This window comes from Rana temporaria, chromosome 1 (assembly GCF_905171775.1).
Source record: "Rana temporaria chromosome 1, aRanTem1.1, whole genome shotgun sequence".
NCBI classification, from domain to species: Eukaryota; Metazoa; Chordata; class Amphibia; order Anura; family Ranidae; genus Rana; species Rana temporaria.
The window spans coordinates 267255384-267281183 of NC_053489.1; the positions used below are offsets into that span (position 1 = coordinate 267255384).

At 41.8% G+C, this 25800-nt stretch overlaps 1 protein-coding gene across 2 annotated transcripts in view; it reads right to left on the bottom strand.

Annotated features, from left to right (window-relative positions):
- The window catches only part of ERCC6L2 (ERCC excision repair 6 like 2), a 167358-nt gene that overhangs the window by 47365 nt on the left and 94193 nt on the right, over positions 1-25800 (bottom strand). Inside the window, exons 15-17 of one of the 2 annotated variants that reach the window (XM_040355475.1) lie at positions 23048-23128; positions 13833-14781; positions 9562-9716 (exon numbers count right to left, since the gene is read on the bottom strand). In XM_040355475.1, the coding sequence (XP_040211409.1) occupies positions 9562-9716; positions 13833-14781; positions 23048-23128 (1185 nt within the window). The remainder of the gene's footprint in view (positions 1-9561; positions 9717-13832; positions 14782-23047; positions 23129-25800) is intronic. The other variant, XM_040355476.1, reaches the window with a different exon arrangement.

Consider the following 25800-nt stretch of genomic DNA (forward strand, 5'->3'; position numbering starts at 1 on the left):
AAGGAATGTTAAGTCAGTCTTTCGGGTAAAAGATAAGATCCATGGAAACAAATCGGCAATACTGGCGATTAGTTCTCCCCCCCCCTTTTTTTGTGTTGCAGAACTGAAGATCAGCTGAACCGGAAAGCTGCAAAATGAGAAATTAAAGAAACTTGCTAGTTGAAAAATAAATTTTGATATAAAGAAAATGTTTTCCTTCTGAGAGGAGAAAGGACATCTCCTGGGACACTAGCAAAAAACTGAGCCATGACGGGAGTGAGAGGGGTCATACTGGGCTGTTCTTACTTTCTTATTGCTTTGTTTTGTCAGTGCCCGATATACTAAAGGCAGCAGCATAACCCAATATACCTTTGTCCTATGCCCTGTAATGTATGAGTTACAAATATTTTTCTTTTTATTATGTAGTATGAAAAAGTCATCTTTAAAACAACTTCTACTTGCACATGATTTAGTTATGCTAGGCACACACTTTGCTGACAGCACTTTTAATACTTTATTTTACATCACACTGCAATAACATAAGGAGGGGGTTTACCAATAATCCAGGTTTTACTACAAAGCATCCTGTTATGCCTCTGTCCGGCTCCCTAAAGGGAGCCAAGCATCTGTCATCTAGTTTGAGGGATTAAGTTCTTCTTTTATAGCGCGATACTTGTACCAATTTATAAAAAATATAGATATGATTTCTTAGTGCTGATACCCGTCTATATTTTGGCTGGAGATCTTGCTTTAGAGTTTGCACATGACAGCTGGTAGGAAACGGAGAGCACTGCAACCTCCCCCGGCTCAGTTACCACATTTCAGTCTCCATGGTGACTAATCCTGAATTGAATGGTTGTCTTTGTACATTTCTTTTCAGCAAAACTTTATGTAAACTTAACTAAAAATCTTGCAATTGATTGAAAAAAAGCTGCATGTGACTAGCAGGTACAGTGCTGAGGTTGTGACCAGCAGACCTTGTATATTGAAACAGTAATGTAATACTAACTCGGGATAAATTCAGATCTTTTTTTTTTTTGCTCCCAAAATTATACACCTCTGGCACACAGCTAATTATTCTGTGGAAACTTTGTTCCAACACCATGTTCTGATCTCCTCTATGGAAGTAAAAACAAAAAGGCAAAGGCCTGGCCAGAGAGTTCTTGTAACATTACACTTTCAAGCGTGTACCGAGACTCTTACTTTTTAAAATGCAACATCAGGAACTTGGAAGATAAATTAAACCATAATTGCTACAGTAGTGTTAACCACTTGACCACTGGGCACGAAAACCCCCTTAATCACCAGACCAATTTTCAGCTTTCGGTGCTCTCACAATTTGAATGACAATTACTCAGTCATACAACATTGTACCCATCTGAAATTTTTGTCCTTTTTTTCACACAAATAGAGCTTTCTTTTGGTGGTATTTGATCACCTCTGCGGTTTTTATTTTTTGCGCTATAAAAGAAAAAAGACTGAAAATTCTGTAAAAATAAAAAAAAAATTCTAGTTTCTGTCATATTAGCAGGTTATTTCTCACACACATCATATGCATACTACAAATTACACCCCAAAACACATTCTGCTATTCCTCCCGAGTATGGCGATACCACATGTGTGAGACTTTTACACAGCGTGGCCACATACGGAGGCCCAACGTGCAGGGAGCACCATCAGGCGTTCTGGAGCACCCAGGCCAATTTTGACATTTCTCTCCTACATGTAAAAATCATCATTTATTTGCTAAAAAATTACATAGAACCCCAAAACATTATATATGTTTTTTTTTCAAATACCCTAGAGAATACAATGGCGGTTGTTGCAACTTTTTATCTTGCACGGTATTTTCGCAGCAATTTTTTGAACGCGTGTTTTTAAAAAAAAAACTGTTTTGTGCTTAAAAAAAAAAAAACAGTAAAGTTAGCCCAATGTTTTTGCATAATATGAAAGAAGTTACGCCGAGTAAATAGATACCCAACATGTCACCCTTCAAAATTGCACACGCTCGTGAAATTGCGCCAAACGTTGCTACTTAAAAATCCCCATAGGCGACGTATTGCAAGGTATTGGAGTATTGAGGGTATTGCGGAGTATTGGGGGGGTATTGCAGAGTATGGGGGGGTATTGCAGAGTATGGGGGGGTATTGCAGAGTATGGGGGGGTATTGCAGAGTATGGGGGGGTATTGCAGAGTATGGGGGGGTATTGCAGAGTATGGGGTGGTATTGCAGAGTATGGGGTGGTATTGCAGAGTATGGGGGGGGGGTGGTATTGCAGAGTATGGGGGGGTATTGCAGAGTATGGGGGGGGGGTATTGCAGAGTATGGGGGGGGGGTATTGCAGAGTATGGGGGGGTATTGCAGAGTATGGGGGGGGTATTGCAGAGTATGGGGGGGTATTGCAGAGTATGGGGTGGTATTGCAGAGTATGGGGGGGGGGTATTGCAGAGTATGGGGGGGGGGGTATTGCAGAGTATGGGGGGGGGGGTATTGCAGAGTATGGGGGGGGGGTATTGCAGAGTATGGGGGGTATTGCAGAGTATTGCACTTTACTTTACTTTAGCGCTTATCATTTTTTTTTTATTGCAGAGTATTGCGCAGGGATGGCTGGATCTGTGACTGCAATTGTCACAGATCCAGCCCACAGTGCGGCGGCTGCTGCTGCCGCCCGATCCCCCCCCCCTCCCTCTCCTCTCACACTGTACCGAACGGTACAGAGAGGAGAGGGAGGAACCGGCGTCATTACATGACGCCGGTTTGTTTACAAGTGATCGCGCCTTCATTGGACGGCGCGATCACGTGGTAAGGAGCCGCTTCCATTGGCTCCTTACTGCGATACGTGTTGCTGCGGGTCCCGTGGACCCAGCGAGCGCCGGTGATCTGACTCTCTGGGAGGACGTATATTGACGCCCTCCTAGAGTTAGGGAACCGCCTTGTAGCCGTATTTCGGCTATAGGGCGGTTACCAAGTAGTTAAATTTAGCTTGCTAGTCTGAGTGGATCTGCAGAAGATTTTATAGACTGAGGGCCCATTCACATTGCTGCAGTATGTTACTGTGCATTATGCCATATGCCAGTGTGTGTTGGGGGTAAGGCAATCTATTTTGTTTCAATAGACTATCTGCTGCACCACCAGAACACACTAAAAATTGACCACTTCTGGCAGCACAACGTAAACATGTGTCCATCAGCAAGGAGCATTGGGGTACCACTAATGCCTCGTACACACAGTCAGACTTTTGACCGTGCAAAAGTCCGCCGTGACCTCGTCGGACAAAAACAGAACAAGTTCTCTATCTAAGGTCCGTCGCACTTCCGAGAAAAAAAGTCCGAAGGAGGATACACACGGCTGGACTTTCCGAGAAAAAAAGCCAGTCTGACTGTTTTTCTCGGAAAGTCCGGCCGTGTGTACGAGGCATTTGAATCATCAATGTAAGAACCTGCCGCAAAGTAATAGTGTGAATGGGTCCACTTGACAAATTTCCCTAGATCATGCATCATGAAACAAAAATGCCAGAAAATTAACTCTTTTTAAAATATATATCTCAACAACAAAAACGAAAAGAAGAAGTTGTTCATTTTTTATTAAAGAAAAATGTAATATTTGGGGCAGCGGGGCATTAAAGTGATTGTAAAAGATCAGCTTGTAAAACAACCCATTCAGTTTAAAATAGAAATTAAAAGGTAAAACATTTTTGTATAGATGTTTTAATCACAAAATATGTGAGCAGACTGCAGTTCCTCTTTAAGTCAAATCTCCTCATACAAGTAAATTCTTGTGGCAGTTCTAGGAATTGATATTTTGGGAAAGTTAGGAGTTACACTGGCATTCTGAGATAGGCAAACTCAATAAGAGCCAGATTAAAAACGTACCACTTAGCACTGCCATGGTTATTATACACACTTAGGCTGGGTTCACAATGTTGTGATGCAGGAACCACAGCGATTCCGGTTCGGGTTCCTGCATCGCATCAGACTTGCAGGCAGTTCACACTGCTCTCTGCGAACAGCTGCAAGTGTCAATATAAGGTTAATGACTGAGTGAGAACTGTGAAATTGGATGGCATCGGATCGCATGGGTCTGAACACCCACTCGATCCGATTCCAGTGCGGACAAAAGGGTCATGCATCTCATAAGTGTGAACCCAGCCTTAATGTACAGAGCTACAGTAGCCTTTAGAATCTTCAGCATCTGACACATTACCAGAAGTGTCGTATCCCTGGTTCCCTGCTGTGCACTGTAGTTCCATTTGCTGGCCCCTACATTGCTACTGTGTCCTGTGGTTTTATGAAAAGTCCATAAAGTGCTGGCTGCATACATTTTTAACCAGATGATAGAATAAAAAACATGAGATAATTGAGGTTTATCAGCATAATGAACAGCACAGCCTAATGCTGTTGTATGAGGCTGAACAGAAAAGCAGTCTGCAGCAACCACCATGTAGTGTAAGAACTTGAGTACATATATTATTACCTTGCATACAAATTGCTATGTTTGCCAGACATTGGTTTGCAGGTTGATAAATACAGTATAGCACATTATATGCAACTGCGCCTGAACTGTTATTTTTTTTTCTTTGTACATGTCAATATAAATACAAGCAGAAGAGAATCAGAAGCATTTCTAATGCAATGTTGGAGTTGGATAAATCTCGCGCCACAGAAGAATATTAAATTAAATGGAAATGATAATAAATTAATTATAAAATTAATAATTAAACATAATGTTAAACAATTAATTTGAGCTGCTCCCCAAAAAATTCAGTGACCTGAAGAGTGAAGTGAAATTGGAGGGTAGGGGGCGCTAAATGAGCTAGTCATTAAAATGATAAATCATAGATACAAGATTAAATAAATAACTAAGTGTGAAAATCTAACAGTAGCATATAATATCATATAAAATACAAAAAGTCCATGCATAAATTCAAAATGAAGTGAAAAATGCAAAAATGTGCAAAGTTCCAGTGAATCCACCACTCTGTATTCAAAAGAGATTCCTCGGTGGTTGATTGTAAATATAAAAAGTTACGTGATGAAGATAAGTGATCAAAGTGATCAAAATAAAGAGTCCACCTTCACCCACTAAGTGTAACAATTCACCCGACGTGATCAAATAAAGGATGGCACCTTACCAACAGTAGTTGACCCTTTAATTAAAAAGAAGTCAAATAAAGCCTGTTTACACAAAAGTGTAATGCTCCTCGCAGAACCAGGGATTCTCAATCAAGCGGCCGTATTCCAACAGTATGACCATGGGATATAGGATGAAAGAGAGGACCGCAATAGTATTATACTGTTGTGATTAAAAACAAAAAGCTGCCGAATGGCTCCTTACTGTAGCGGTGCCTTAGTCCCGGCACTGAGGCTGCTGAGCGTGTAACAGTTTGGAGAGATGGCCTCCATCGCTGAGGAGTCTGGCGTGCGCTCCACATCCAGAAACCAGCTGGACCAGAAGTAATGTGACCAGGTTGCGCCTCGACGTACGTTTCGTAGATGAAGTAATCTACGAAACGTACGTCGAGGCGCAACCTGGTCACGTGTAAAAGTGTCCCTAAGGTCCTTTCACATGGGCTTGTTCGTGTACGGACTCAGCTTTGCCCAGCAGGGATCGATCCACTGATCCCCTCTGAGCAGGCAGATGACAGATGTGCCTCCGCTCACTATGCGGAGACAGACTTGTCAGAGCCCCGCTGTCCTCTATGGAGATCGGATGAAAACGAACAGCCTGTCCATTTTAATCCGATCTGATTCTCCAGACGGATGGAAAATAGGGTTTCCATTCGTCTGGATTTCACGGACAGGATCTGATCAGATACCGGTGAATGTCAGCGAACATCAGCCACTCCATAGAGGTGCATGGAGCGTCAGATCAGGTCTTCCTGAAAAGCTGGCAGGCAGACCTGATGTGAGCGCCTTGTAAAAGGGGCCTAAATGTATCCCCAATGAAAGGGAGCCACGCTTTAGCCTGCCTTGTGCCAGCACGCATACAAAAGCACAAATTTATCGATAATGGGAACTGATGTTTACAAACTAATCTGTGGCTGGGTTCAAAGCAGTGACTGCTACCTGACCTCTGTGTTCTCTAATGTTGAGAAGTCGAAACACTAATGCTGCCAAGAGAAAACCACTCAAATATTTAGTAAACCAGAAAACTGTACAAATACAGCTATTCAACAGAGGGAAAAAAAAGAAGGGAATTCTAAGCTCAGGCTGCCTGACCAATCACTGCTTTCAGAAATGACTGTGAAGAGAGAAATGATTGGCAGTGTAGCAGTTATTGTTCAAATGAGACATAGCAGAAGTGACTTTCTAAGAGAGAATCAATGTAGCCATTATTGGAAATCCGTTGTTCACTGGGCAGGCCCACTTAAAGTGGAACTTCAGTAATTTTTTCAACTTTCCATCTATTAAATCTTCTGCCCTTGTTTTAACATTGGACAGTAAAACTTTTTGTTTTCTGCCAGTAAATATCTTATACAGCTCACTTCCTGTTTCTTGTCCAGTAAAAAAACTTGAGTTTGCCAGGAAGGGAGGTGGGATGAGTCATGAGAGCAGCTGCAGAGCTGGAGGTGTGCCTCTGTGTGTCTGTGTAAATCCAGGAGGTGAACAGGCAGCAGCTTCAGCTCCCCACAGTTAAAATGGTTGCAGCCAGACTCAGTGGAGGGAGATTTCCAAGTACAGAATCACAGTATATATAAAATAATATGCAAAGTGGTTGAAGGGAAGCTTCAGAATGGCAAAAAAATAAAAGATATTACAAATTATGTAAGCAGACTCTGCAGTTCATCTTAAAACTGGCATACACTGAGCACATTTGATCTGATTCCTTACTAACAGGACAAAATGTGCTCCATGGGTGGCCCTGTCAAATCAGAGGAGCCAGGTGGGAATTTTCAACCCAAAAGTGCCTTCATCCAATCAGGTGAAGGTACTGTTTGGGTATTTTGACAGCTGGTGGGGCCAGCTCTAAAAAAAAAAATTTGCAGAGGAAGATTCATCCATCTGCGCTGTGAAGTGTGTATGGGTTTGATTTTATTTGTTCAGTCTTCATATGTTTACTTGTTCCCTGGCTGAGGATTCCTCCAACCTTTACCACTGCTCCACTTTCACCCTTCATCTCCTTCCTGGCAGGAGGTGCCAGGAAGTTGTATTATGCCACATTCCACTGTTGGCTTTGATCTTCCAGCTCTGCTGCTGTGAGTTCTACTGCTGGTATGATGATGATAGGGGGGGACACTTACTTTTCAAATGAAAAACTGTCTTGTATTATTTTCAATGAATAGACAGGGAAAGTGTCAGATTATTTTAAGTATAAGTTCACCAAAAAAATAAAAAAAATAGATGCTCGTATTTCGCAGGTTAACAAAATGTGCATTTATTCTTTTTTTACACTGCGGCCTGTAAAGCATTGCACTCGCGATCGGCAGATCACAGGTGTAATGCCAGGATCCTGCAGACTCTCCGTCAGCTGACTGATGGTACCTTCCATTCAGGCAGACAGTTACAGAACTACAGGAAGAAATATGGCAATTAACTACTGTATGAGAGCACTTACCAGCACCCTCGCAGTTCACTGAGAACTATAAGCTGTCCGCCACTGTGGCGGTTTGTTCTTGTAGTTCATTTATTCAAAGGAAACTGTGAATGAATGACATTGCTGTGTGGGCAGGGGAGTTTTTTAAAAGTGACTGCTGATGCAGAGAGAGGATCCCCTTCACAGAGCAAGGAGTGCTGGCAGCGAGAGGTGGGTGTATAGAAACGTGTTACATGTTACACCCCAACTATAAAAATAACACAGTTCATTGAGTGTCAATGCTTAATCATAGCTATGATTAAGCATTGACACTCAATGCGAAACGCGTCAGCTGTTTATCCCACTGTGTGCTGATACCTGTAGTGTATTTTTTCCTGTACCCAATAAAGGGCACATCTTTTTCAAGTTACTGGAGTGCGGCTGTCCATATCCTTGTCGTTTTTTGCACATCCAGTGCATTGCCAGCACCCATCTGCTTCTGAGTGGACATCAATTACCCTAGTGAGCTCACCTGGAGCGGCAGCTTTCTTACCTGTTTCCAGCGGCGATCAGGTCCGCGGGTCCCGGAGCTTCGGACCGGGTCGCGGGCGCGTGCCCACGGCTGGACAATAGCACAGCACGTACCTGTACGTGCTTGTGCCCAGCCCTGTCATTTTGCCGACGTATATGTGCAGGAGGCAGTCCTTAAGTGGTTAACAACACTCTGTAAGCGTCTGGAAACTGAGGAGACAAGTTTATGGAGTTTTGGGAAAGGAATGTTGTCCCATTCTTGCCTGATATAGGTGCTAACTGCTCAACAGTCTTGGGTCTGGGACCACAGAACAGTTTTCCACTTTGCAACAGACTATTTTAACCACTTAAGGATCAGGCTTATTTTTCAAACTTGTTGTTTACACGTTGAAATGTTTTGTTTTTGCTAGAAAATTACTTAGAACCCTCAAACATTATATATATTTTTTCAGACACCCGAGAATAAAATAGTGGTCGTTGCAATACTTCATGTCACACTAGATTTGCGCAGCGGTTTTACAAACGCAATTTCTTTGGAAATTTTTTTTTTTTTTTTTTAATAAAAAATATAGAAAACAGTAAAGTTAGCCCAAATCTTTTTCAATTGTGAAAGATAATGTTACGCTTAGTAAATTGATACCCAACATGTCATGCTTCAAAATTGCGCCTGCTCGTGAAATAGCGACAAACTTTAACCCTTAAAAATCTTCAAAAGCGACGTTTAAAAATTTCTACAGGTTACCATACCAGTTTTGAGTTACAGAGGAGGTCTTTTGCTAGATCTATTGCTCTCGCTCTAACTATCACGACAATATCTCACATGTGTAGTATACATATGTGGGTGTGACTTACGTATGCGTTCGCTTCTGCACACGAGCATGGCTGGACGGGGGGGTTTAAATTTAAATTTATTTGATTTTTACACTGTCCCTTTAAAATAAAAATTGGATCACTTTTATTCCTATTACAATGAATGTAAACATTCCTTAAAATAGAAAAAAAGCTGGACAGGACCTCTTTAACCACTTCAGCCCCGGAAGATTTGACTGCTCAATGACTAGGCCATTTTTTGCGAAACAGCACTGCGTTGCTTTAACTGACAATTGCGCAGTTGTGCAACGCTGTACCCAAACAAAATTGACGTCCTAATTTTCCCACAAATTTAGCTTTCTTTTGGAGGTATTTGCGGTTTTTATTTTTTGCACTATAAACAAAAAAAAGAGCATTTAAAAAAAAAAAAAAAAACACACAATATTTTGTACATTTTGCTATAATAAATATTCCCAATTTTTTTTTTTTTATTATTTTAATAAATATTGTTTAGTGCTAAGAAAGTCTCCCTCTTCTATATTATAATGTATGTGCCTTGCTGGAGGTGACAAACTGGACATTAATATTTGGTGGGCAGCTGGAAAGGGCACTCATGTGTCAATATAACAAACCACAGCTTCATTAGCTCAAACATCAGTAACTCAATATTAAAAAAGTATAAACAAATAAAAAAAATATATATTTAGCGTTTTAAATAGTCTACTTACCTCAGGAACGTGGGCAGCAATATTGGCAGGAAGTTGGGAGAACTGTTTCAATTCGAAAACATCGCGCACTGCCCAGCGACTCATGTGATTCTCGGCTTTGCTTGAACCAACCACATTTTGATTTGAATGAATATAAACAACTTCAGCCACACCATCTATGAAGGAAAAATTATTCACACACATTCAGTAACTAGCATTGGGAGAACGTTTAAAAAAAATAACTATTAGGTGCTTCTGTTGAATGATTGTAAAGAAAAAAAAAACTGGTTTTCAAAGCATCAATGTTTAGCATTAATTGCTATACAGTAAAGATGAAAATGGTAAAAATAGGATTACAGCTTACCTGTAAAATCCTTTTCTTGGAGTACATCACGGGATACAGAGCCTAGTAATTACTAAGTGGGTTATATTCCACCTTTAGGTGCTGGAAACTGGTGTAATTAATCAATTAGACAGGAAGTTTCCTCCCTATATAACCCCTCCCATACTGGGAGCACCTCAGTTTTTGTAGCAAAGCAATAAGTGTCCCAATATCCCCAAACAAGAGGGGGGCGGGAGCTCTGTGTCCCGTGATGTACTACAAGAAAAGGATTTTACAGGTAAGCTGTTATAAAAATCCTATTTTCTTTATTGTACATCAGGGGACGCAGAGCCTAGTAATTACTAAGTGGGACGTCCCAAAGCAATGCCTACTGAGGGGAGGGAGACACAAATAACGCAGAACGGCATCAGACGTGAGGATCTATACTGCTGCCTGCAGCATATTGCTCCAAAAAGCGGCATCCTCTTGCCGTCTTACATTCACCCGATAGAAATTAGTGAACGTAAGCACCGACGACCAAGTTGCGGCCTTGCAAATCTGAGTAATAAAGGCTTGGTAATGCACCACGCATGAAGTGCTTACTATCCTGGTAGGGTGCACTCTAAAAGAAACAGGGGGAAACCCTCTCTTTAAACCACAAGCCTGAATAATAACCTGATGAATCAACATTTAAAACAGTTGCTTTAGACCAGGGGTGGGCAATTATTTTTTCGATGGGGCCACATGAGAAACTAAAAATATTTTGGAGGGCCGGGCCAAAAGGCTAAACTCAATACTGCATAAAATCAATTGTATTTCTTTATAAAAAGCAGTAAATATCATTGTTGGACAGCTGGTACGAGTACTTGTTATAGACATGGCACAGGAGGGGGACAGAGGCTGGGGACATGGCACAGGAGGGGGACAGAGGCTGGGGACATGACACAGGAGGGGGACAGACGCTGGGGACATGACACAGGAGGGGGACAGACGCTGGGGACATGACACAGGAGGGGGACATGACACAGGAGGGGGACAGAGGCTGGGGACATGACACAGGAGGGGGACAGAGGCTGGGGACATGACACAGGAGGGGGACAGAGGCTGGGGACATGACACAGGAGGGGGACAGAGGCTGGGGACATGACACAGGAGGGGGACAGAGGCTGGGGACATGACACAGGAGGGGGACAGAGGCTGGGGACATGACACAGGAGGGGGACAGACGCTGGGGACATGACACAGGAGGGGGACAGAGGCTGGGGACATGACACAGGAGGGGGACAGAGGCTGGGGACAGGCAGCCACTGTTTAATCAATAACAATTGATTAAACAGTGGCTGCGTGTGATGGCACAGTGGCTGCGTGTGATGGCACAGTGGTTGCGTTTGATGGGCACAGTGGCGACAATTGATGGCACAGTGGCTGCGTGTGATGGGCACAGTGGCAACAATTGATGGCACAGTGACTGCGTGTGTTGGCACAGTGGCTGCATGTGATGGCACAGTAGCTGCGTTTGATGGGCACAGTGGCTGCGTGTGATTGGCACAGTGGCTGCGTTTGATGGGCAGAGTGGCTGCGTGTGATTGGCACAGTGGCTGCGTTTGATGGGCACAGTGGCTGCATTTGATGGGCACAGTGGCTGCGTGTGATGGGCACAGTGGCTGCGTGTGATTGGCACAGTGGCTGCGTTTGGGAACAGTGGCGACAATTGATTGCACAGTGGCTGGGTGTGATGGGCACAGTGGCTGCGTTTGATGGGCACAGTGGCTGCATGTGATTGGCACAGTGGCTGCATGTGATTGGCACAGTGGCTGCATGTGATTGGCACAGTGGCTGCGTTTGGGAACAGTGGCAACAATTGATTGCACAGTGGCTGCGTGTGATTGGCACAGTGGCTGCGTGTGATTGGCACAGTGGCGACAATTTATGGTGGCACAGTGGCTGCGTGTGTTGGCACAAGTGTCTGCATGTGTTAGCACAGTGGCTGCGTGTGATGGGCACAGTGACCCCTCCCGCCCCTGCCTACTGTTATCACCGCAGCAGGGAACATTACAGACAGCGTTCGTTTGAACAGCTGTTTTCCCCGCTGCGCATAGACACTCCCCCTTGGACGGATCTGTCCAATCGCGAGCAAGGGGGAGTCACATAGACACTCCCCCTTGCTCGCGATTGGACAGATCTGTCCAAGGGGGAGTGTCTATGCGCGGCGGGGAAAACAGCTGTTCAAACGAACTCTGTCTGTAATGTTCCCCGCCGCGGTGATTAACGTGGCAGCGGCGGGACGGGGGGGGCCGGATTAAAAGGTCCGCCGGGCCGTATACGGCCCGCGGGCCGTAGTTTGCCCAGGTCTGCTTTAGACGCTGCCTGCCCTTTCCTGGGGCCTGCTGGTAGCGCAACATCAGTTTTCCGTATTCGATGCAGCCGCTTCAGATAGGTCATGACTTTTCTTACTTCAACGAGTAAGGTGGGACTCCAAAGCGAAAGTCAAATTCAAAGGTAAAACTAGGTTTCTGTCCACATGATTTTTGATTCTGTTCATAACACTTGTCACGCTGCCCAGATGACAATTCTATTTACTGGTCAAACTTTATGGTCTGGCAACAATCTCTTTAAATAGCCTATATGCATGCACCAAAAATACAGTTCCCCGTCATATTGGTGCCGCTGTGCATAGTAACCAATCAGCTTCTAACTTCAATTTGTTCAATTAAGCTTTGGCAATAAAACATAGAAGCTGACTGATTTCTATGAAGAGTTAGCAGTTAGCAAATTAGCACTTACGGAGATCTACAAAGCTTTTACGCTTCGTTTTTTCTCCGTAAGTATTAGTTTGCCGTCGCAATATTAGGGCTGCTTTTACAAGGCCTAAACTGTTTAGACCTTGTAAAAGTAGACCCTTCTATCCCGCGTCGCTGTCTTTTTTTTTTTTTTCCGCCGCAACTCGTATTTTTTTTTTTATGCCCGTCGCGATTCTCAAAACCCGGTGCAACGTAAAACCATGCAAATCACGTCGGGAAAATGACGTCGGGAGCATGCGCAGTACGTCCGGCGCGGGAGCGCGCCTAATTTAAATGGGACTCGCCCCATTAAATTAGGAACGCCTTGCGCCGGCCGGATTTAAGTTACACCGCAGAAAATTTCTAGGTAAGTGCTTTGTGGATCGGGCACTTAGGTAGAAATTTTCTGGCGGTGTAACTTAAATCCGAATATTTAAGTTACAGCGGCTGGCTGTGGATCAGGCCCTCCAGTTTTTATAAATAACCCTCTTTGTGGCTTAATCATGATCCCTGTGAACGAGTCATGCAACTAGATTTTTGTCAAACCTAAAATGAGATGAAGCCTCTACCTAATTTATTGTTAATATCCCAGCTGCTGCAGTCTTGCAGCTAGGTTAATGACATGTAACCTTTATTCTAATAATAGCCAAGAAGTGCAGGTTTTACAGTTGGTGTGTCCATGCTAGTAACGTAAAACACTAGACGCTATTTATCACACAGTGCACAAAATATCAACTATCTACTGCTGATAGGGTATACGCAAGTAAGAAAGATATGACAGAGTATGTCACCGGTTTCAGATAGCTGATATATATAAGACTGTGAAGGCATAACATCGGTATTAGAGACAGGTTACCTATGACCATGCAGTATAATGTGTCGGTATGAGAAAATATATATAAGATCATAAAGTATGTGCCAGTATTATCAGGCAGCTAATATATTCAGAAGATCATGAAGTATATTGTATACGTCCAGGCAGTCATCATACTTAAGACCATAAAGTATAATTGGTCCGTATGTGCAGGCAGCTAATACGTATAAGGACATGAAGTATATCAGGCCAGTATTTTCAGGCAACTGTATAAGAACAAGATGCACAATATGTACATGTTTTCAGACAGTGTATATACACACATGACAATGAAGTGTAATCAGTATCAGTTTTTTCCCCAAATATAAGCACTTACCTAAAATTCCGTCCAAAGACCCCCGAATTTCCTTTTGACTGACAGGTCTAATATCAGCAACATGGTCATCCTTATTTGTTCTGGAGTGCTTTCTATGAACGATTGACTTAAATCTTTTTGTTGATCTGTTTGAATCATCGTACATTGTGGTTTTGCTTGTCTGCTCAGGAGGATGAGGACACATTTTGCTGTCATGAAGGTCATCATCCTCAGAGGTAGAAAAAGCATCTATTACCTGTGAATTTTTCTCTATATCACATCTGCTGGCATATGACGAGTTTTTTTGTTTTGAAAAACTAGGTATAGATGGTATTTCAATGTCATCAGACTCATCACTAATATAGTCACTGCCAGAGTCTGCTAGGTTCCTTGTTTTCTTTGAAGGGTCACATTCAAAATCTGAACCCAATGATTCATCAGTGTGTGGCATGGCTCCTTCATGTGTGGAAGATTTTATGGATAAATCGCTTTTATTGGCTTGGGTGGGAAAAATAATATCACTTTCATCGGAGCTGCTGTTAGTCTCCATGACATCTTTTAAAATCTGCCCTTTGTTTTTCACTACTGGCTCTGCATCTTCATCAGATGATATATTCAAGCCCAAATGATCGCTTCCCCTTTTTTTCCCAGTAACTTCTGAGCTTTTTTTGAACTTGCAAGCTTTATAAGCATTGTTGCTTTTTATTTTAGAATGCTCGCCTTCAGCTGGAGGACTTTCTGGAAGGTCAGATTTCTTGTCTTGATTACCAAGTGCTCCCTCAAGCAATCTCGAAAAACCACATTGCTGTAAGGTAAGCTGTTTACCACGGTCTGCACCTGCAGAGATGTTACTTTTTCTCCTTGAATCATCATTTATTTCATCATCACTATCACTACTGAAATCAAAGCCCTCCTTCTGAAATTGATAATTGGATTTACGATTCTTCTCATCTTGCTCTAGATCTTCATCCTGAAAGGAGAAAAATCAATAAATATGACTGAAAACTGAAACATTCAATAAACTTAGTCTGAAACATAGATTTGATCCACTCCAACACGTCTATGCCAAAGTAACAGTGTCCATGCACAGTAACTTCATCACATCAGTATGGAAAGAGTTTATTGCCGATAGCAAAATGTTAAAGGGTGCTCAAAATATTGCTACTGGGACTAAATCGGGGGTGCTAAGCCTTTAATTCTTCAGATCAAAAAGCAAAAACATGACACTGTAGTTACAAAGAAAAAAAATGCTATTACTTAATATTTGAAAATGAAATAGTGGACATATACTAAAATGTTAACATAACTTCACCTTTATACCAGAATGTGGAGTCAGAAACCCATGTTCTGCATGTGTTTCTCACACCATGTTCAAAACACACTGCAGTTGCGATCTACAGCAGGTGTCCATGTTAAGTTACTGATGACAGAAACGCAGTGTTTTTTCTGCACTAGTTTACATGGTACAGACGTATCATGCAATCTCGTTGCAGACAGCTTCCAACAGTAGAGCATTCATTCAAAATGAATGGACTCAAATTGCACCATGCTGAACTGCATGTGAATCACACTGGAATGCGCAACGCATTCCTGAGTAATTCCTAGTGTCAACCCGCCCTAACAGTATTGCTAAGATGGATAAAGAATATTATAGGAGTGAAATCCTACTTTTCTGACTTTGTGGACAAGGAGGCATAGCGATTAGAACTTGGGGGAGAATATGTAGAATAGCAGGAAATTTGCGTTACTCTAGCTCATTTCCTTTTTAGTCGGGACAAGAACTTTTGAACCCCCAACTTGTATACCCACAAAATAAACATTTTCTTCAGGGAAACTCCTCATTTACACATGCCTGCAAGGCTGCTATCATATCTTAAGTTAATAGGGTTGTAAAGGCAGAAGGTTTTTTATTTTAATGCATTCTATGCATTAAGATACAAAGCTTTCTGTGTGCAGCAGCCCCCCCTGACACTTACCTGAGGTCCCTCTCTGTTCATCGATGTCCACAAATGCCACCACAGATTCTCCCTCCAGATTGGCTGAGACACAGCCAGCCAAAGTCAGCTAGCCAATCAGGAGAGAGGGGGCAGGGCCGGGTTGGGGCTCCGTGTATGAATGGACACAGGGAGCTGTGACTCAGCTCGGGTGCCCCTATAGCAAGCTGTTTGCTGTGGGGGGCACTGAACAGAAGGAAGGGGACAGGAGCACAGAAGAGGGACCCGAGAAGAGGAGGATTGGGGTTGCTCTGTGCAAATCCACTGCAACAGAGCAGGTAGGCATAACATCTTTATTTTTATAGGGAAAAAACTGTTCAATTACTTTAACATTGAACCATAGCATTCTTCTTTAGGTGACAACGTATTATACTATAAAATGCTTTCAGGGAAAAAAACAAAAAACAAAAAGGGATAGCTAGCTAGCTAGAAAGTTGGTTACAAAATGTATTGCAGTGTTTTTATTTGAAAAGGGTTGAACAGTGATAAGGGGCTTTAAGCTGTAAACCCTAAGCAGCCCATAGACTAGTAATTTTTTGTTTTGTTTAACCAGTGGGGGAATCCTCCCTGCTGTGTCTTTGTATTCTAACAGCCAGGAGACTTCCCAGTCATCAGAATACCCTGATCAGCGCTGCTGGTTATAGCCTTCAGCGCTGATTAAGTTGGGAAAATCCAAATGGCCGGTTTTACAGAAGTCGGACGGTCCTTGCTGAACCACCCAAATTTCAATCCATGTATGGCTGGCTTTACTGTGATGAAGAGGTTTTGAAAAACTGTACACATCATGGTCACAACATGCGTCTGCTTCCATGCACAAGCAAGTGGAGTGGAGTGGTCAACAGAAGTACCAGATCTGTGTTTAATGGATTTTTTTGATTATGCTCTTTACATCTTTCTTTCCTTATTTCATCAGTTTTTTTTAAAAGGTTGAAGGGTATATAGCAACTAGGTGTGTTTTTTTCTCAGGTTGTAAAAATGATAGGCAACAGTCACTTTAGTAAGCTGAAAAAGGGACTAGTCCATTTCTAACTGCAATATAGATAGGAGAGTGAGGAGCAGATGAGAATATCCCCCCAAAAATGGATAGTCTCAAACTAGGCTTATAGGATCAGATTCAGGTACAATTGCAGCGGCGCAACGTAACCCGCCGCAAGTTTTCAGTGTAATTGCCTGATCCACAAAGCACTTACCTGTAAACTTGCGGCGGTGTATCGTAAACACGTCCGGCGCAAGCCTGCCCAATTCAAATAGGGCGTGTACCATTTAAATTAGGCGCGCTCCCACGCCGGACGTACTGTGCATGCTCAGTTTAGAAATTCCCGCTGTGCTTTGCGCGATGTGACGTCATTTTTTAGAACGGCGACGTGCGTAGCGTCCATTCGTATTCCCGGACGTCTTACGCCAAAACAAAAAAAAATTGAAATTCGACCCGGGAACGACGGCCATACATTAACATGGCTCGACTAAAGTTAAGCCATGTTAAAGCAGGTGTAACTTTGCGACGGGAAAAAAATACTAGCGACGACGTAACGAACGCGAAAACCTTTGTGGATCGCCGTAAATCCTCATTTGCATACCCGACGCTGGAATACGACGCAAAATCCCCCCAGCGGCGGACGAAGTATTGCATCCTAAGATCCGACGGTGTAAGTCAATTACACCTGTCGGATCTTAGGGCTATCTATGCGGAACTGATTCTATGAATCAGCCGCATAGATAGGACAGGAGATACGCCGTCGTATCTATTCTGTGAATCTGGCCCTTAATCTCTTATCTTTGATAAAGTCGCTCTCTTTACCTTCTTAACACAGACTATGCTGGCTGAACATTTATAGAGCTTTGACTAGCTGGCAATTGAGGCTCAAATAGTATTGCATTCTTTATGTTCCAAGGCAGGGCAATATGGAAAGGTTGATATACTTCCCACTCACCACAACCCTTTTGGTACGGACAATCACAACTTGTTTCTTCTAGGCCAGACACTAACTGCTTCTTTCCAATTCCTAGGCCCAAAGTTCCAAAGAGAGGACAGACCTTTAACAGTGAAATCTTTACAGGGAAGAAGCAGAACCAGTAGAGTACCAAACATTTAACAGTTCTCCCAGCATGCATCACCAGGGCACCCAAGGCTGCAGATTGGCTATGTCTTTAAACATTCTTAATATATGTCATTAAATATTCTTAAAAGAATACCTCTCTAGCACAGCCTGCTGAAACTTGCTAAGAAAACATTTCATAAACAAGACATACTCTATGCTTGGAGATCACTTGTGCTGAGTTACAGATAGGAAGACTACAACTCACTGCTACCTACAGGTTCACAAAAATACAAAAAAGGTATTTAGCAAAAATACAAAGACTTAAAACAGCCATTTTATTAGTGCTCATAACTTTTGACATATAATAATAATTCTAATAAAGTTACATTTCCAAGCGCTACTATACACGCAACTGAGCATTGCATATAACACACAATACCACTTTTTATTTACTGAGCAAAGTGCTAAATAAATTCACTGGTCTTCTTGCCTCTGCATGCACACACATATTGACACTAGCAGGCAGGAAAAGTATACTTGTGCTTACATAGGCAGATCCATCTTACATTCCACACATATCTAGGTTATAGACATAAATGTAGAATAATTATTACCTATGTAACATCCACATGACTTCTAGCTATCTGCAACAATTTATTACTGAATAAAGAAATAAACATATAGGCAAAGTTAACAGATACAAAACATAATTTCTATTAAAATCTTGGACATGGAAATAATTTTATTTCCATGGAATCTGTATGCTACTTTGTTTTTATCTTGAAATTAATTAAACAAAAAGAAATAATTTTGCTAAGTATTTCTGCTTTTTAGAATGCAGCACAAATTCCATCACCTCTGTCTTAACGGATTTAGTGGATATGTAATATGTCAACATAAACGTACCTAGAAACAACCACATTCACAAGCAGAAACGGTCTTATATTCAAAAAGATATACAAATTGTTGCGTCTGAGCATAAAGGGCTTTTCATCCAATCAAGGTCCCTGGCACGTAGTTTGATTTATAGCATGGAATAATTCATTCTGCATGTGCTCTTCCAACTTTTCAAGTTATATGACTTTTCAAACTAAACAACATGCAAGGGCCAAAACACTACATAATCAAGTTATTTGTAAGAAAAACATACAGCAGGGGTGGGCCAAAGCTTCAATGACTTCGAAGCCAGACATCATACTGATAAGTCATTAACAGGCACATTTTATAATGTTTTAAACAGTGAACAGTTTGGTGACTGCTTGGAACGGAGGCACTTGTAGTAAAGTGGAAGGCATGCTAGCAGCAATATGCTTCAGGTCACTCAGCTCTCGAAGCAGTTAAAACAAAGTACCATTCTTTCTAAGCATGAGAGACATATACAAAACATATTCCCTGAAGAATAATGTACCAAGCACAGCACTAGAGTAAAGTTTATGTGGGTTTAACACAGCGTGTAATCTCCTATGAGGAATTACATCACTAAAACTCATTATAAACTTTACAATCTAGGAACAACAGGCAGTTACAAAGGTTCTTTGATTCTCACCTTTATTTTATTTTTTGGAGTGGACCTTTTGTGTGCTAAAATAATAAATGCATTTGAAAGCAATAATGTTATTTATAAAAAAGAATAACATGACTGAGTCATGAGTATGTTAATGCGAGTTAACAGGCCCTGTGAAACCGCTAAAGTCAAAGTTTTGAGTAAGGAAACGAGCCAGTATACAACAATAAGTGTGGGAAACTGCTCTGCTATCGCATCGATCTTATATTGGCATAAAATGTAACTAAAATTAAAATGTGTAAAACAGAAAAAATAAAAACTTTTTAAAATTTAAAATTTACTTTAAGAGTCCACTCACACAGAAAAATGCAAATAAACATGGCTTATTCGAGCACCAAAGCAAAGCGAAGGTAGTACAATATCCTTGTTTAAAGTGTCCGGTCACAAGGGCAACTCAAAAATGGGCTGTTTTCAAGACAGAGCCCCTTTTTGCAGTGGTAAGGAAAACCACATTACTAGTAGGGCCCCTTTTACACAAAAGGACCGTCTATCCGTTTTTCGGACGACAATGCATTTCTATGGGCAAACGGATGACCATCCGTTAACTACCGCTTCCGATTTTATTTTTTTAACGTACAAGGCTATGTCGAGATCCGTGAAAACGGATATTAACTGGCGTTAACTGACAATGTCCATCAACGTTTGATCAGTTAAGATGCGTTTTGAAGAAATCATTTTTTTTTGTTTATATGTGAACTCAACCTATGACTCAGGCAGTAGTTGGACAATAGGAAGTACATTGGAAGTACATCTCCAAGGAGAACCACAGCCAGAGATGTCTCCCAGGAGCAGCTCCTAGTCTCAATCTGCTTTTTCTTGCTCTCCATTCTCAACATATAGGCAAATATGACAATGTCACGCTGTGTTGGAAAAATTGTGTTGGAAAAATTGTTGGAATCCGTCACACAACGCATATAGCACACACAAGGACAAAGGAAGGACACAGCTAGGACAAGTCACTCACTGAAAACTGCAATGCAGCATGGAAGGAGCAATGCTTTCTGGGTAATGTCATCAAAGCCACAGAAACTGCTGTAAACGGATTGAAATGGATGCAAAAACGGATGTAAACAGGTAAATTAACGGATGTAAACAGATGTTAACGGAACGTAAAACCGTTGAAGACTGAGGAAGCAACAGATAAGAACTGATACGCTTTTAACGTGGCTTAACTGATGGTGCCTGTGTAAATGAGGCCTTATTATATCCAACAAGTTAACGTCCCAGACTGATTCAAAAGACGGCTTTGAAGGACCAAAAGGTATAGGGCAACACTGGCATCCAATGAAGTTGAGCAATGTGAGCACTTGCAGAAAGGCATACACTAGATAGTGAGAGTCTAGGAGACCCTGGAATAGAATGGCCAAGGTCAGCTTTAATTTGAGGGTATTTACATTCAAATCAGGTGAACAGTGTAGGAATTACAACAGTTTGCATATGTGCCTCCCACTTTTTAAGGGATCAAAAGTAAATGGGACAGATTAACAATCATAAATCAAACTTTCACTTGGTTGAAAATACTTTGCAGTCAATTAAAGCCTGAAGTCTGGAATGCATAGACATCTTTTGATGCTGGGTTTCATCCCTGGTGATGCTATGCCTGGCCTTTACTGCAACTGTCTTTAGTTCCTGCTTGTTCTTGGGGCATTTTCTTTTTAGTTTTGTCTTCAGGAAGTGAAATGCATGCTCAATTGGATTCATATCAGGTGATTGACTTGACCATTGCATAACATTTCACTTATTTCCCTTAAAAAACTCTTGGTTGCTTTCGAAGTATGCTTTGGGTCATTGTCCATCTGCACTGTGAAGCGCCGTCCAATGAGCTCTGAAGAATTTGTCTGTATATGAGAAAATAATATTTCAGAATTCATCCTGCTGCTTCTGTCAGCAGTCGCATCATCAATAAACACAATAGAACCAGTTCCATTGGCAGTCATACATGCCCAAGCCATGACACTACCACCACCATGCTTCACCGATGAGGTGGTATGCTTTGGATCATGAGCAGTTCCTTTCCTTCTCCATACTCTTCTCTTCCCATCACTCTGGTACAAGTTGATCTTGGTCTCATCAGTCCATAGGATGTTGTTCCAGAACTGTGAAGGCTTTTTCAGATGTTGTTTGGCAAACTCTAATCCTTCCTGTTTTTGAGGCTCACCAATGGTTTACATCTTGTGGTGAACCCTCTGTATTCACTCTGATGAAGTCTTCTCTTGATTGTTGACTTTGACACACATACACCTACCTCCTGGAGAGTGTTCTTGATCTGGCCAACTGTTGTGAAGGGTGTTTTCTTCAGGGAAAGAATTCTTTGGTCATCCACCACAGTTGTTTTCCTTGGTCTTCCGGGTCTTTTGGTGTTGCTGAGCTCAACAGTGCGTTCTTTCTTTTTAACAGTGTTCCAAACAGTTGATTTGGCCACACCTAATGTTTTGGTATCTCTCTGATGGGTTTGTTTTGTTTTTTTCAGGCTAATGATGGCTTGCTTCACTGATAGTGACAGCTCTTTGGATCTCATATTGAGAGTTGACAGCAACAGATACCAAATGCAAATAGCACACTTGAAATGAACTCTGGACCTTTTATCTGCTCCTTGTAAATGGGATAATGAGGGAACACACACCTGGCCATGGAGCAGCTGAGCAGTCAATTGTCCCATTACTTTTGATCCCATAGAAAATGGAAGGCACAATTGTTGTCCAAAAGACAGATCGTGTGTATGGGCCTTAAGGCTACATGTAAAATACAAATATTTTCTATGCACCATTTCATAATTTACCAAACTACAAAAATTACAAAAATGTTTTCAATAATAATTTTTTTAAGCCTATCATATCATATATATCAAAAAATATATATACAAAATTCTAATACATTAGCTTTAAGGCTACTTTCACACTGCGGCGGTGAGGGCGTCGGCGGTAAAGTGGCACTAGCAGGCCTTAAGGAAACTACAACAGTTTAAAAAACTATTGGTTTATCAATGTAATTATCATACTTGTACAAAATCTGCCAGCTATACATACCAATTTATATACTGTGTCAATGTTTAATTTAACGTGTAAAAAGTTACACAATCTACAACGATATTAGCCATATGCCACACCCCAGGGAAGGCTCCACAAGTAGATGCAAGTTTTCCAACCAGCTTATTTTGCCAGAACTACAATGATTTACCACTCAGTACATCATGAGTGATGTAACTCGGGATACAGTTATCCTATGGTAAATGAGTCACTTGGGTGAGGTGGTAAAACTTTGTACATACATAAAATCTAGACAAATATCCCAACATCTGCAAATCTGTCAGAAAGTTAATTTGTAGACAGTGATGGCAATTTTCTCATCTGTTTTCATTTCTTTTGGGCACATAAACATGTATATTTAGCTTGTGGTGGAGACACATCGTAATCTTCAGTGAATGGTGCAGCAGTACAGAACTGTTATGGCTATGGCATATGACTATAGCACATTAATACATGTAATGGGTCTATTATAAAAAACAATACAACTCGTCAAACTTCATCAGAACTGTGTAATGGTTTGATGTTTCCTATTTCCAGTAGAAAAGTTAACATTTTCTCCATGAATGTTTTACACATACCATATATTTTTAATAAAACTTAAAGGCATACTTACAGTGTTTGTGTTGCTTGTTAAGGATTGCTGATTTAAGTACATGGTTGTACTTCTGATTCCTGCTTCAACTTGACCTTCACGCTGTGTACATGTAAGAAACATGTAATAGTTAATGTGTGAATTTAACTTATGACATAGGAATAAAAAGAAATATAAAAACATATAAATCAGTTCTGTTTTGTTTTGAACATACAGATATGCAGATCCCTTATCTGGTACGTTTGAAGCACATACATTTAATAAGCTTCTGTGTAATATGAAGCATTTTGACAAAACTCAAGCATGACATTTTTTTTGGTGGTCGGTAGTGCTGGAAGCACTCATGCAGCCCCAGACCATGACACTCCCACCATGCTTGACTGTAGGCAAGACATACTTGTCTTTGTACTCCTCACCTGGTTGCTGTCACACACGCTTGACACCATCTGAACCAAATAAGTTTATCTTAGTCTCGTCAGACCACAGGACATGGTTCCAGTAATCCATGTCCTTAGTCTGCTTGTTATCAGAAAACTGTTTGTGGGCTTTCATGTGCATCATCTTTAGAAGAGGCTTCCTTCTGGGACTACAGCCATGCAGACCAATTTTATGCAGCGTGTGGCGTATGGGCCGAGCACTGACGGGCTGAACCCCCATCCCTTCAACCTCTGTAGCAATGCTGGCAACACTCATACGTCTATTTCCCAAAGACAACCTCTAGATATGATGCTGAGCACGAGCACTCAACGTCTTTGGTCGACCATGGCAAGGCCTGTTCTGAGTGGAACCTGTCCTATTAAAGCTCTGTATGGTCTTGGCCACCATGCTGCAACTCAGTGTCAGGGTCTTGGCAATCTTCTTATAGCCAAGGCCATCTTTATGTAGAGCAACAATTCTTTTCTGGAAAATGGCTTTTTGGGCCCAATTTGGACATTTTCACTTAGGGGTATACTCACTTTTGTTGCCAGTGGTTAAGCCATTATTGGCTGCGTGTTGAGATATTTTGAGGGGACCGAAAATTGACACTGTTTTACAATCTGTACACTCACTACTTTACGTTGTAGCAAAGTGTAATTTCTTCAGTGTTGTCACATGAAAAGATATAATAAAATATTTTGAAAAATGTGAGGGGTGTACTCACTTTTGTGAGATACTGTATGTGCAAATCATATTATAAAGAATATCTGAAAGTATCAATATGTGAACAAAGGATAGACAAAGCTGGATCAACCAAATATGGAAATTGCCACAACTCAAAGGGAGGGCACCTAGGATCAAGGAAAGGAAATCGCCAGTAATGGAAAACTGCTCCCTGAAGAATGATAGGCAGTAATTCTAGAAAGGGCAGCTAATGAAGATACCCAATTCAAGGGTCTAGAGTAGAAGCTACAAGGGGAAGGCTGAGTATCCAAACTGTGAGCAGTTAAACCACCAAGGGACCCAGCAGGATGAATAAACATTTCTCCATTAGCCAAAATGGAGTATGCCTTTATGGATAGGGCTGAGTAGATGAAATGGAGGACTTCTGGCCTTAAGATCTATGGCTCAAGTGGAATACAGACCGTGATCGTTCACAATGTGCTCCCACAATAGCGGAGGAAGAATGGGGGTTCCTTCACCCCATCCCAGGTTGCCCTGCATTGAGCCAGAAAACTAGAGGCATTAGGAATGACAGTATCAAGGGCAGAACCAAATAAACACCAACTTTAAAGGGCAAGCAAATCGAATGTTCCTTGGCTTGCCAGGCAAAAAGCCAAAGCACCTTAAACATCTGAACAGAGATTAGGCCTATTCGAGACACAAACTCAGGTGCTTGTAAGAGACCATCACACCTGCACTGAAGGGCTCCAGACAGTTGTTCCAAAAGCTCCAGGACATGAGGGTTTATCTTCGTGTTGGAGGGGTCTCCTTTAAGAGAGACTTAATCCACAATTGACATGGATTTACCAATCCGAGTAGTCATTAAATAAGGACAAAGCGTTATTCCAGATAAGTCAAACTGAGACCTGAATAGGCAATCCACTTTTTTGGTGGTATGTTTGTAAAGGTGAATGACTGAAGCGCAAAGAGAGGACAGAGATGATTATTAAACTTCCTTTTTTACATAACAAAATGTAAAAATGTATTGGGAAGGTCTTTGCAGCTGTATGAGATCTAAGAGATCCTATGTCAGGGGTAGAAGGCACTACATCAATCACAACTCCTTGTAAATCTAATATGGAATATGAATTTTGCTCAAACACTGTTTTTTTAGAAGACTATGAGGTGACTAAGGGCTCTTTCACACGGGACGGATCCGTGATGATCCTCCCCGTGAACCTCCGCTTGCTCAGCGGGGATCGCTCTGCTGAACCCTGCTGAGCTGGCGGATGACAGGGAGGTCCCCGCACACTGTGCAGCGACCACCCTGTCAGATCTCTGCTCTCCCCTATGGGGGGATCGGATGAACATGGACTGTCTGGCTGTGTTGGACCTGGATGAGATCAGGTGTCAGCAGATGTTCATCCTCTGATATCCGCAATCTCATAGGGATCAATGTATGTCCCTTTTTCATCTGTAATCGGATGGATGAAAAAGCGGACATACGGTCCGCATGTGTGAAAGAGCAATAAATCTGAATCAAAGATGGTAATAGGGGCATCAGGCACTGGAGGTTCGGTAGGGTCAGAATTTGATTTGTAGATGGCTTTGAGCATGCTCTGAACCTCAGCTAGCAGATTACTCCATTAATTGTGCACAAAAAAATCCATAGTGGATATTAGAGATCTATGAAC